The 12,928-nt window shown below is 40.6% G+C and overlaps 1 protein-coding gene across 3 annotated transcripts in view; it reads right to left on the bottom strand.

Annotated features, from left to right (window-relative positions):
* Window positions 1-367: 367 nt before the first annotated feature.
* BLACAT1 (BLACAT1 overlapping LEMD1 locus) overlaps window positions 368-12,928 on the bottom strand; it is a 58,332-nt gene continuing 45,771 nt past the window's right edge. For all 3 annotated transcript variants that reach the window (XM_063444349.1, XM_063444350.1, XM_063444351.1), the window contains one exon: window positions 368-1,219. In XM_063444349.1, coding sequence (XP_063300419.1) covers window positions 1,076-1,177 — 102 coding nt within the window. In that variant the 5' untranslated portion in view covers window positions 1,178-1,219 and the 3' untranslated portion in view covers window positions 368-1,075. The remainder of the gene's footprint in view (window positions 1,220-12,928) is intronic.

Genomic DNA, 12,928 nt, shown 5'->3' with positions numbered 1-12,928 from the left:
GCTATACTTTTTTAAAGAAACAGTAAACTAGATGTGAATTATTTGCATTATTACTAGCATGCTATATGGAGGTTTAAAAAAAAAAAAAAAAAAATGTTGCCCAAACCCTGGCCCCGCTACAATCAGTGATGAAAGCATCCTTGTCTGCTTTACATGTAACAATGCAGGTTGTCCACTGGGATCAATCCTAAACTTTGCAGCCAGGGATATTGCATTATTAGAGAGTCCATGTATGTGTATGCTACCTGCATATTTCCAACAGCACATGTCTTTGCTGAACTCACAATGCCATACAGTGGTTGGTAGTGCTACAGCAGTATTCGTCATGGAAATTCCAAAATTCAAAAAGAAAATTCTAGTTTCAGGAGTTACAGATAGATATATTATTACTAAAAATGGCTAAATATCTGGAAAAGAATTAGGCTATTTGGGTATATAAAACACGGTTATTTCGTATACTTCAAGGTCACTTAAATTGAAAACATTGTGCAATATAACGAAACTTCCGCACTTCCCTTTCTTTGACTTGTACATGGCGGCCCAGATCTGTATGAGCTTTGGAACATTTTCCTGACCTCCTGCCGGTATAAATGTTTTGCACCATGTTTTTTGCAGCATCTCAAGATGATACTCTAAAATCCCAGATCACATTTCTACCAGGAAATTAAAAAAAATCTACAAAATTACGAGGACTGTTTGAATACAAAAACACAGTTTAGCCCACACCCTCGCTACAGAAGCCTCATATTGATAATTAGGTTCCGGGCAGCTGTAGGAGAAGACTGAGCCAATGGCTACTTCAGCTGGAATCTCCACCACTTGTGTCCACTTTAGAATGCTAGCCGTTAAGGTAAAGTATATTTAACCTGTTGTTTGAGGAGGGTGCATTAAGCAACCCTCTATACATCTGAAGTCTCTTGAGCACAAGAGAACATACAGATAGTGTCTTCACTACTGAAGATATGCAATGCATTTCCCTGTAATCATTTGGTTTACACGCTGATACAGAAATATAGGAGTTAATGAAATACATATCAGCTGGAGGGCTTGGACCTTGGGGGTAAAAATATCTTCTTCATACTGATGTTTCCTGTTCTGCTTGCTGCTCTTCTTTCTTCCTTTTCATGTTGCAAAACCCGTGAAGGCCACAGAAACAGGCAAACGTAAACTGAGGCATTGGCAGCAAGGCAGGGGGGCAGCAGGATATGACTTCGGGCACCTGCAGTGAAAAGGACAGAGTTAACAAAAAAGTAAATCTATGCCATGCTAATATTTTTGTCTATACACGTCAATCAGAAGGAACCCCACAAGGAAGAAAAATAAATGATAACTGGAGCTATTTTCCTTGATTTTGCCAAGGCCTTTGACACAATAGACCATGGCATTCTTTTGCAAAAACTTAAAAACTCAGGCATTGGTGATCGTCCGCTAACCTGGTTTTGATCGTATGTTTCAAAGCGATTGCAATATGTGGCCATTTCTGATAGCGTCTCCCTCTTTCAATCACGTTTGGTGTTCCCCAAGGCTCCGTACTCAGCCCCCTGCTATTCACATTATTTATAAATGATCTGCCTAACGTCTGCAAATCGTTAACTGTACACATGTCAGACGACACTGTAATCTACGCTAGTAAACCCAATCTACCGCAGCTTAAGGCTGTGCTCCAAAACCAATTCACAGAGGTAGAAAAGTGTTTAGCGGATAACAAACTCTTCCTAAACACTGACAAAACTGTTACAATGATCTTTGGAACTGTACCTAAATTACATTAACTACAAAATCAACAACTGTGTATCAGAACAAATTCAAATAGCACACTGACAGCTGTCTGTTCTTTCAAATATCTAGGTATGTTGCTAGACCCCAATCTATCCTTTGGCCTTCACATTGAAGAAATCTCTTCAAAACTTTACCCAAAACTAGGTGCCCTGTACAGAAACAAATTCTGCCTAAGCCCTACAGAAAGGAAACAGATAGTGCAACAAATGCTAATGCCGGTCAATGATTATGGGGATGTAGTGTATGCACCCGCACAGCAAACCCATCTTAATAAACTTAATATGTTATATAATTCATTCTGCCGCTTTGTACTAGAATGTAATTACTTTACCCACCACTGTGATATGTTAAAAGAGCTAAACTGGCTATCGCTGGAATCCCGACGCACTCTTCATCTTTCCAGCCTTGTGCATAAGAGCATTTCTGGGAAGCTCCCACCCTACCTGAGTAGAATGCTCTCCCCAGCTGTTCCCACCTCCTATAACCTCCGATCCAGTACTAGCACGATAGTTAGCATACCGCAATACAAAAATAAAGTGGCTCGATCCTCCTTTTTCTACAGAGCACCGCAATTATGGAATAACCTTAGGGACACCGTTCTTTATTCAATCTAAAATCTTTTAAGAAGTTTATGGCAATATACCTAAGCACAGAATGCACCTGTCATGGTTGAATATATTTATTACCTGTTATGCATTAAATTTATATATGTGTGCATGTATATATATTGCATTTTTGTAATATTGTATCCTATTGTAACAATGCAATGTTTTGTGGACCCAGGACATAGAAAATTAGAGAAATCTCAATGTATCCATCCTGGTAAAATATTTTATAAATAAATTAATTAATTAAGCAAAACCTAGCCTTTATTTAAAAGGTTTCCACAACCACCATGACTACTTCATTGATTTGGAATGGTCATGGTGTTAGGAGTATGTACGTACAGTGTTTCAGCTTGAAACACTACACATACAGAGATATTGTTAATTGTTTGCTGGGGGTTAATTGCACCCCCAGTACACGTGGCACTGGCAGATCAGAAATCTGATGTTAAGTGCCTGCAATGGGAAGCCTGCTATCCCCTCCCTTCCACATTGCACTCCCTCCCACCTCCCTCCATTGCACTTAAAAAAAAAAAAACAGATGTGTCCCTGTGACGCCAAAGGTGGTGCGGAAGATTAGCGCCGGGAGCTTCACCCTGGACATAATTCCACAGGTAAGTAAAAATCTTTATATTGCAGCTTATGTTGCAAACAGAGGAGGAGGACTTCTCCATAGTGCCCAATAGGCCATTTTACATAGTAAAGGTCCTCCCCTCAAAAGGGTTATAGTAACGCTTTAACTTCAATTACCAATGATATATCTATAAACATTACAATTACCAAGAGCAATACAGTATATCTATCTTTATATAATGTAATATTTTTTTCATAAATAGAACATAACTCTTAATCTATAATTAAACATGGACATCCGCATGAGCTATTTAGAGCACATTACTGTATTGCTCGAAGGCCTTGTGTGAAAACCTACATCCATCATATGACAGAGAACAGAGGATGATTGCAATATTTCCATCAATACACTCCTACACGAGTTCTCTTGGCAGCTATTTGCACTGTCTATCTTGAGCACTATCAATGTTTGCTAATATTTGAAATTTGCCAACTTGTAGAGTATTTTAGGAGACAAGAGCCTATTAAAGTAATTCCCTTTGGACTAAGCAGTGGGAAGCCGCTCCAAATTTTTACAATACCAACAGAATATTCAGGGTAGGGAAACTCCAGTGTGTATAGTAGGAGGATGAGAAGTTTTTTTCAAGAACAGGAGGGGGCCGTAAAATGCTTTTTCCAGGAAATATTTTGTATCAGATCTATACAGTACGAGGAGAAACAGGATATCGCATTCTTCTGATTCCACGATACATATCACATTTACAGTCTCAGTTTCTGAGCTGCTTGCACAATATCAAACGTCTCTATCTCATCGTAAAGGTAATGGACCGTAAAAATAAGTAACGTTTACAGTTAAATGAAATATTGTACTAGAAAAATGTGGTCCTTATAGTTGGCTTTAAAATATATTGTGTCTGTGATGTATCTTTAAAGTCACACTCCAGACTATCAACCTCTATTTTCTAAATGTATTAAAATTATGCCATTAATATAAATATAAGATAAGTATATAGAAGAAGAAGTTGGAGGTATATCCTCTTTTTCCCACGACTTAGGAGTGGCTAAGAATCTCTCAGACAATCACTATTCTCTTAATTAATCCTATTGAGATTTGCTGGGTAAGTGCCATGCATGCTAGGGCCATCTCACACCAAACTGGCATCATCTCACGCCAATTTGGCATCATTGGTGTAAATTGATACTGTTCCAGGGACTCATCATTCTGGCGTCATTATTGATAACCTCAGTTGTTAATGATATTGAATGAATCACAATTCCACTTTTACATCAGTTTTGCCATAATCAGACTGGTGAAGAACGCTATATGTCAAGCTAAGCACTTAAGTTTCACATTCGCACATTTAGCAAACAACACTCACTAAAACAAAATTGAAAATGGTCAGCTTCAAATATGGCAAATATAGCATGTTGAAATACTTCTCCTGTTTACAAGCTTCCAAGAGGCTGGCCAGAAGTCTCCTCCTCCATCAGTAATCATTTGAATAAAATGCCATGCCTCCGAAGGGAACGCACATCAGTTATTTGAAGTGGTCATGGTGCATGGAGTCTGTATTTGCAGCATTTCAGTATGAAAAGCTGTGCATACACAGTTTAACCCCTCTGCTGACAAAGATATAACATCTCAGACAGCATCACTGGCGTGCCACTAGCCAGCCCGGAACAAAAATTGCAGGCTGGCTGATATAAATTGTGTACATATTGGATGTCTGTATTCAGCATGTACAGCAAACTGCCAACACACATCCAATGGCAGTATTGCTCCCCTCTCCTTCCATGTCCTCATCTCAGTCCGTCCTCACCCTACATCCCATCTCTGCAACTAGGGGGAGTGACTGAGCTGATGGGAGAACTTGTCCTCGACACTAGAATATAGGTACTTTACGGAGTTTTTTGGGCTTTTTTGTTTTAAGTTTGGGTGGAGCAGGGTTGGTACGGTTATTCTATCAAAAAACAGTGTTTTTTTCATTTGATAATAGTAACGCTTTAAGCCATTCTAATTTCCACATGTATATGATTCAGAGCAGACCTAATAGACTAGGATGAGAGACTCTGGCCTGCCCCGCTAAAGATTGTTTCAGCTGGGAACTTTTTGTTTGTACATTTCTTTACGTATATTCACCTTCTTTTATTTTTTTTATTTTTTGTATTATGTATGTTTATGTATAATCTATATGTTAAACCCATGTTTTTTCTTCACAAACCTAGTAAGAAAAACAAAATGTCTCCATAGGCTTAGATGTAAGGCTTCAGTGGAGCAGTCAAATGGACACACATGAAAACTACAACAGGGTAAGATATTTAAGTTTCCATGAATCCAGAGTCTTAACAACACTGAAAAACAAGAAATTATTCCCCGAGTGTAACAAATGACTAACCCTACAAGTATAAATGGGAGTCCACAGGAGATCCAAATGCAGTTAAGAGTAAGATGCATAATTCAAAGGACTGGATATTATACCACCCGAGGGAAAGCAAAGATTCTGAAAATCATATTTGGTCTTATCTCAGTCTACACATGCACACTTTCATCTGAAACCCTACAGGAGAACACTGACAGCGGAAATACCAGCTGTGCCCATAAATCCCTGCTGTGCATTATATATATATATATATATATATATATATATATATATATATATATATATATATTATGGAAAGCTCCGAGGTTGAGTACTAGGTTTATCAATTTGAATTCTAAAGGATAATAGGAGATCAGTATAAAGATTAATAACAGGTTAGATGAGCCTGGAGGTAAGCCTGGCACTGGCATTTATCAAAGGCTGTAAAGAGGGTATCTGGGCTTATTAAAGCCTGATGAGAAGCACTTTAATTGTTTCTAATTGTAAAGCCAAGCTAATATAAGTTTTTTAAGATGAAAGTGGAAAAATATAGAAACAGACTGGATGTGAGGAACATAAATGATGCCAAGGAAATAAACTGGTGGGACAGAGCCAATGGTAACACCACTGACATGGAGGATGAATGACAAAAGATGTTTGTGTTTGAGACAGAATTTTTTTTCCAGTTTTTATTTCAGGAAGTATTGAGGTAGAGGCAGCTGATACGATGACAAGATCCATGAAGGAAGAAGATGTAGATATGGTTGTCATGAATATAAGAAGTGTCATGGTATATGAAACTGAACGTTGTTAGATTGACAAGAGTGGCATGACAGAGCCAAGGTGAACATTGAAAGAGCAATGGCAGGAGTAAAAAGAAAATCAGAATCATGTAGCCCAAGCCAAGAGGATCACCCTAAGCTTGCTGTTGTGACTGTGGTGCCATGGGTGCTCTGGTGCACTCCCACAGTAAGTAGCCAGTTCCACTTAAGAATAGACTGACAACAAACCTGGGGTAAGCTAGGCACCCACCACCACCTCTTCTGCAACCAGAAAATTTGCCACTGACATGCAGGAATACACATACTGGCTGAGAGCACTCAGCTGTTGCTCTAAGCCAATGAGCTAACGCTTAGAAAAGTGAACCTAATGGAAGTTTCTGTCTCTAGAGGAGATGGCAGTACCCGCTCTGTTAAGTGCACCACCCTCTTCAATTGCAAACATTCCAGAGGAGTGGGTGACAGGCTCCAGATAGACCTCAGATAAGTTGTCAACGGTTTGACTATTTACCATGGGATGGTGCCAGGGCACCATATCCACTACAGCAGGCTAGTGATTAAGGTGCTTGGAGTGTTCCTTTAACCGACTTATATATGTATATATGTAAATACATGGAAGTAGTTATGCTTTGTTGTATTTTTTTTAGTGGAATGTATACTGAAATGAGGTGCAATTATAAAAAGCTTTCTGTCCCCTACAAACAGTAATGGTCCTGCGAGACAGGTATTACTGCTGGTTCCCAAGAAGCCCCAGGTATCATTTGTTACATGATGGTCCCCATTGTCAGCCAGGGCTAGAATTAGTGGCCTCAGACTGACAAATAAGTTATATGTGGTGCTCAAATTAAGCGCTTTTAAATGTCCCTAGCCTGCAGCATTAAACAAAAATCAGGAAACCCAGTGCCTCTCTTAGTTGGGGCTACAATTAGAGGCCCCAGACTGACAGAAGAACTATGTGCTGCTCTCTCGGTGAGCATGACACATAGCTTTTTAAGTACTTGTGTCATTAAGACAATGCCCCCCACCCCTCCCTCCAGCTCTGTCAAAGTGCCAATTTCTCCCCCAGTATTAGGGAGATCCCCAGAGTTTGAAAAGCCCCTTTGGATGTCTCCCTGAATGCTCCTCAGCCCATTCATCAATACTGGGTTTGCCAGCTGCCCAGCAATGATCATAGTTATTAAAGCTGCAGCATGAGCGAGAGCTCTCCTCCATAGAACACTGTGTTTTATGATAATTTGGGCTCCTGGCAGCTTAAGAGGACTGGCAGGAAGAAAATGGCAACCACTGCAAAGGACCATAGGAAGATGATGGCGACGTTACTGTCAGGAGACTTTACAAAATATACAAAGACCCCAGATGGTGACAGAGCTGATTTAATGGAATTTGGATTTCTAGGGATATTATTGATAAGGGAAAACTTTTGCAATTTTTTTGTTTGATTTAGCAAATTAGGTTTCCACAGCACTATATAGTAAAGAAATCCCAGAGCCTTGTGTGTAATTAAAGAACACTCCTAGCACCATATCCAGTACAGTGTGCAGTAGTGGTTATGTTGCCAGGAGTGCCTTGATGCCCCACAATTGTCATGAGTCAAACAGTTTTTTACTACTGCAGTGGTTATGGTCATTGGAATGTTTCTTCAAGGACATCTCTTGATCTTTAAAATAAAGGCTTTAAAAAAAACTGCTTTCAAAAGTTTTCAGGTTAGTTAAAATGTTAGTATCTGAGTTGTATCTATATTGATGAGGGTATTATTACTTGCACTGTCTGTTGCACTAATGAGGCATCAACTGTATAGGGAGATGATTAATACAGCAAATGCAGAGGGCCAGTGTCCAGCATCAGATGTGAAGACAGTGCTAAATTATCCTTGTTTGACAGACAGACTGCTAAACGATGTGATTCTCCACATCTTGAAGGTAATTCAGCAGTCACTACAAAAAACGTGAATGTACAGTGAGCTTCCAGTGCAACGCTCTCCACCTTCACACAGGTCAGTAGTTAGTCAATGTACATCGACCACTCTTTGTACGTAGCCCTGCAGGTGACGTATAAATAAATAAATTGTGCGCATGGGTGGGTCATGGAAATGGTAGAATTAACTTGTGTGCATGAATTAACCATATCCTGCTCAGCAGGGCTGGCGCTGAACTCCCGGCTCCGGTTCAAGTTTCCACAAAGCTCTTAATGGGCTCCAAAATAGCGGCAGAGTCAGCTGACTTTAGCCGCCATTCTCCCAGACTCCGCAGCGGACCTGACAGACCGACAAAGAGGATTCTTAGCTCCCAAGGCCAAGTGTGCAGGTCCTTATTGCTGCAGCTACTATAAGCCATCACCAATGTTTTAAGGAACAATGTAAAACATACCTTCTGACCCTCCCCCGAGCTCTGTATCGCTCTGGCCCCCTAACCCTATTTCAAGGAATTAGTAAACAATGAGGCACGGAGCTGAGGCAGCAGAGTGACAGGGGGATAGATAATCTAACTCCGGTCCCCCTAGCCTTGTGTCACTGTTCTTCTAACCCACTGACACTTTAGTCCGTCGTCCTATTTATCCCATATACCAATATGTTTTGTCAATCTCTCCCCCTGTTCCTCTCACCCTTTTTCACTTGGTTCCCTAATTCCCTATCTCCTTAGACCTGCTATTATTTGGTCCCTCTGTCCCCTTGTCTATCTCACCCTTTGTCATTCACTTTGTCCACCTAATTCCCTGTCCCTCTATGTCGTTCTGCCCTCTAACCTACTTAAAGGGATAAACCAAGTGACACAGGGATAGAGCACAAGGCTGATGAGGTTAGAGGATCTAGCCCTCTTTTTCCTCGGTCCCCCTAACCTTGTCTCACTCTGTCTTTCTAACCCCATGTCACCCTAGACATTTGTACTATGTCTCCTCAATTACTTATATCCCTAAACTTTTGTCACTCTTTCCCCGTTCCCTTAGTCCTGTGTCACTGTCACTCTGTCAGCCTAATCCTCTCTCCCCCTAATCTCCAAGCCCTTTGTCAATGTCCTTCTTTCCCTCTCACTTTTTGTCAATCTGTCTCCCTAAACCCCCTAGCACTGTCATTCTGTCCACCTAATTTCCTGTCCTTTTAGCCCTGTTGTGTAATTTTGTCCCTGTAATCCCTTACCTCTCTGGTCTTCTGTCACTCTGCCCCCTGTTCCTCTTGCCCTTTGTTACTCTATCCCCCTAATCCCCTATAAAACTAGCCATGTGTCACTTTTACACTGTCCACCTAATCCCCTGTCCCTCTAACCCTATTGTGTTACTCTATCCCGTATACGTGTGTCACTCTGGCAAAAGTTAACACTGCATTTGAATTGGTGTGACTAAGCATGGAGAATTCAGACACACACACACACTTATTAATTAGATGTTAACCTTTAATATTAATGTGATATAAATTATATCAAAATGTCTGGAGTGTTCGGGTTTGATCATGAAAGTAAGGTATTGGATCATTGTGTATAAATAACTGTGTGGATGCATGGGTCAATGACAGTGTACATGTTTGACTAAATAACAGTGGCAGTGTGCATGTATGGGTAAATGACAGTGTACATGACTGTGTGGGTGTATGGGCAAATGACAACGTGCAATCATTGTTGAATGACAGTGTATGTGGCAGTGTACATGCATGGATAAATTTGTGCATGTATGGGTAAATAATTGCATACAACTGTGTATATGGGCAGATTACAGATGTCGATGTGCATTCATGGGTAAATGACAGTGTGCAAGCATTGTTAATGCTGGAGTGTTTGTGTGGGAATATTTGCCCATTCATCCAGTAGATCATTTGTGAGGACAGGCACTGATGTTGGACAAGAAGGCCTGGTTCACAATCTCCACTCCAGTTCATCCTAAAGGCGTTTGATGGGTTTGGCTCTGTGCAGGCCAGTCAGGTTCTTCCACAACAAACTTATCCAACAATGTCTTTGTGGACCTAACAATGTCTTTGCTGGATTAGAAATGGGCCTTCCCCAAACTGTTCCCACAAAGTTGGAAGCATAGCATTGTCCAAAATGTCTTGGTATGCTGAAGCATTAAGATTTCCCTTCACAGGAAGTAAGGGACCTAATGCAACCTCTGAAACACCGCCCCATACCCCTCCTCCACCAAACTTTACAGCTGGCACAATGCAGTCAGGCAGGTAACGTTCTCCTGGCATCCACTAAATCCAGACTTGTCCATCAGCAAGATTTGTCACCCCACAGAACACATTTTCATAGCGGCAAGCTTTACACCACTTGATCCGACACTTGTCATTGTACTTGGTGAATGGAAACCCATTCCATAAAGCTCCTGCTGCACAATTTTTGTGCGGATATTAATGCTAGTGGAAGTTTGGAACTCATCAGCTATGGGATCAGCAGAGATTTGGAGACTTTTACGCACCATGCACCTCAGCACTTCGTGACCCTGCTCTGACTTTATGTGGTCTTCCACTTTGTGGCTGTTGTTCGTAAATGCCTTCACTTTCCAATACCACTTACAGCTGATCGTGGAATATCTAGCAGGGATGACATTTCATGAACTAACTTATTTCAAACGTGGCGTCCTATCACATACCACACTTGAATTTACAAATGAAAACTGGGCACACTGCTAGGTGCTTGATTTTATACACGTGTCAATGGATCTGATTGAAACACCTGAATTATTAAGAAATGTGTTCCAATATTTTTGTCTATATAGTGTGTGATAATATAATAATATAATGTATAGTGGACAGGAATCAAGTGCAAGAGAGAATGACAGTCACAGAAACCTCTGTCACATCTTTGGCTGAGGCTGTTGTCAGTCTTCCTGCATGATACCAGTTCCGCATCAGGAATGCAGCCACACTGTCATTTACCCATGTGTGCATACTGTTATTTACCTATACATGCACACATTCATATACAATGTAATTTACCCATGCACTCACTCACAATCATTTACACATGCATGCACACAGTTATATACATGGTTATTTACCCTTGAATGCACACTGTCACATATCGTAATTTATCCATGTGTACACACTCATATACCCATACATGCACATAGTCATATAAATGGTTATTGATCCATGTGTGCACATAGTCATTTACACACTGTCATCCAGTACCTTACTTTCTCTTATAATAATCATCAAACCTGAGCACTCCAGACGTTTTGATATAATTTATTATATATAAATACCGTAACAATTATTTTATAGTAACATATAATATGTCGTGCTATTATAGATGCATTTTTACTTATGATTATGTTTTATTTTAAATTTACTGTGTCTAGGTGGGTCACACCAATTCAGATGCAGTGCCACTTTTTGCCAGTGACAAAGGGCTAGCACAAAAGATATCAGGGAGATAGAGTAACACAACTGGGTTAGGTGGACAGAGGATTAGGCAGAGTGACAGTGACACAAGGCTAGCTGGACAGGGAATTGTGGGTAGATTGAAAAGGGCAACAGGAACAGGGGGACAGATTGACGTAGGATAGGAGATTAGAGAGACAAAAAAATGAGAGAAACAGTGACAAAGGGCTAGAAGGACTGAGTAACAAAGGCTAGGGTCATTTGGGCTTACAGAGTTCTAGGGTATCATGTAGTTAGATAGACAGAGTGACACAAGGCTAGGGGGACAGATTGACAGGAGATTAAATAATGTAATCCTTGTCAGTCCTTAACTTTATTTAGCAGAATGATGGGGCACAGGGCTAGGGAACAAGGGAACCAAGTGAAAAAGGGTGAGAGGGACAGGAGGACAGAGTGACAAAAGGTTAGGGGGTTATGGGATTAATGAGACAGTGACATGGGATTAGGTGGACAGAATAACAGTGACAGAGAGAGCTAAGGGGTTTAGAGGGACTGAGTGACAAAGAGCAAGAGAGGCAGGGGTTAGTGACAAAATGCTAGGGGGGATTAGGGGACTGAGTAAAAATGGGTGAGAGAGAGACCCAGACACAGGCAAAAAGATGAGGGTGACATTGAGTTACAAAGACAGAGACACAAGGCTAGGGGACATTGTGGCAGGGGTGAGGGTAGAGTGTGGGTGTACAGTCTCGTAGTCTACTAGTAATGACTTTTCAAAAAAAGCAAACTGTTACAATGAAATATGTGCAGTACTGCTAAGGTTCCTGGTGCTTTGTAACTAAAATAGTAATAACAATAATGTACAAAGAGTTTTAATTTTAAAAAAGGTTTTGGTTAGTTTTCTACGACCACTTATATGGGTTATTGTTAGAAGAAGAACTCACAATAAAACCCCTGGGTCATTACGACTGCCATCTTAAATTCTGGAAACCACTTCAGAATCCTTGTCGCAGATTTGACGCAGTCGAATTTGACGCATTTGATATTCACATAGATTTTCATGGTGAAGCTCCAAGTATAATGTTGCTGCGTAACACTAAGTTCTCAGTCTTCCCCGAGTACGCATTCTAATTTTAACGCAGCCATGTCAATTCACAGAGTCAAGCCAGCTTCTCCCTCCAAAGTAGAAGCCGTCAATTTTACTAGTCTCGAATGGCCGCATCATTTTCAGTGCTGTCTTGTTACGACTAGGTCATGGGCTCGTTATTCCAGCTCCAAACAAACTGACGTGAGTTCGACCTTCATGCCCTTTTCAATCTTTTCCATTTTGACCTGGGCCTATATATACTCTCTCTGTTATAGGCATAGTGCCCTTACAGGGTTTTAGACCTTGGGTTATTTTAAATATTTAGATTTTTCCTGGTTTTACCTGGCTATATTTTGACCCTGTTATATTTTTCTGGTATCGCTGACCCGGCTAGTTCTGATGCCCTTTTTTTCTTGTTCCTTATGTTTTCTTTGTTCCTT

Source organism: Pelobates fuscus, chromosome 1 (genome assembly GCF_036172605.1).
Source record: "Pelobates fuscus isolate aPelFus1 chromosome 1, aPelFus1.pri, whole genome shotgun sequence".
Lineage (NCBI taxonomy): Eukaryota > Metazoa > Chordata > Amphibia > Anura > Pelobatidae > Pelobates > Pelobates fuscus.
Note: the sequence above shows the minus strand (reverse complement) of the source record. Positions and strands in the feature narration are given on the sequence as shown.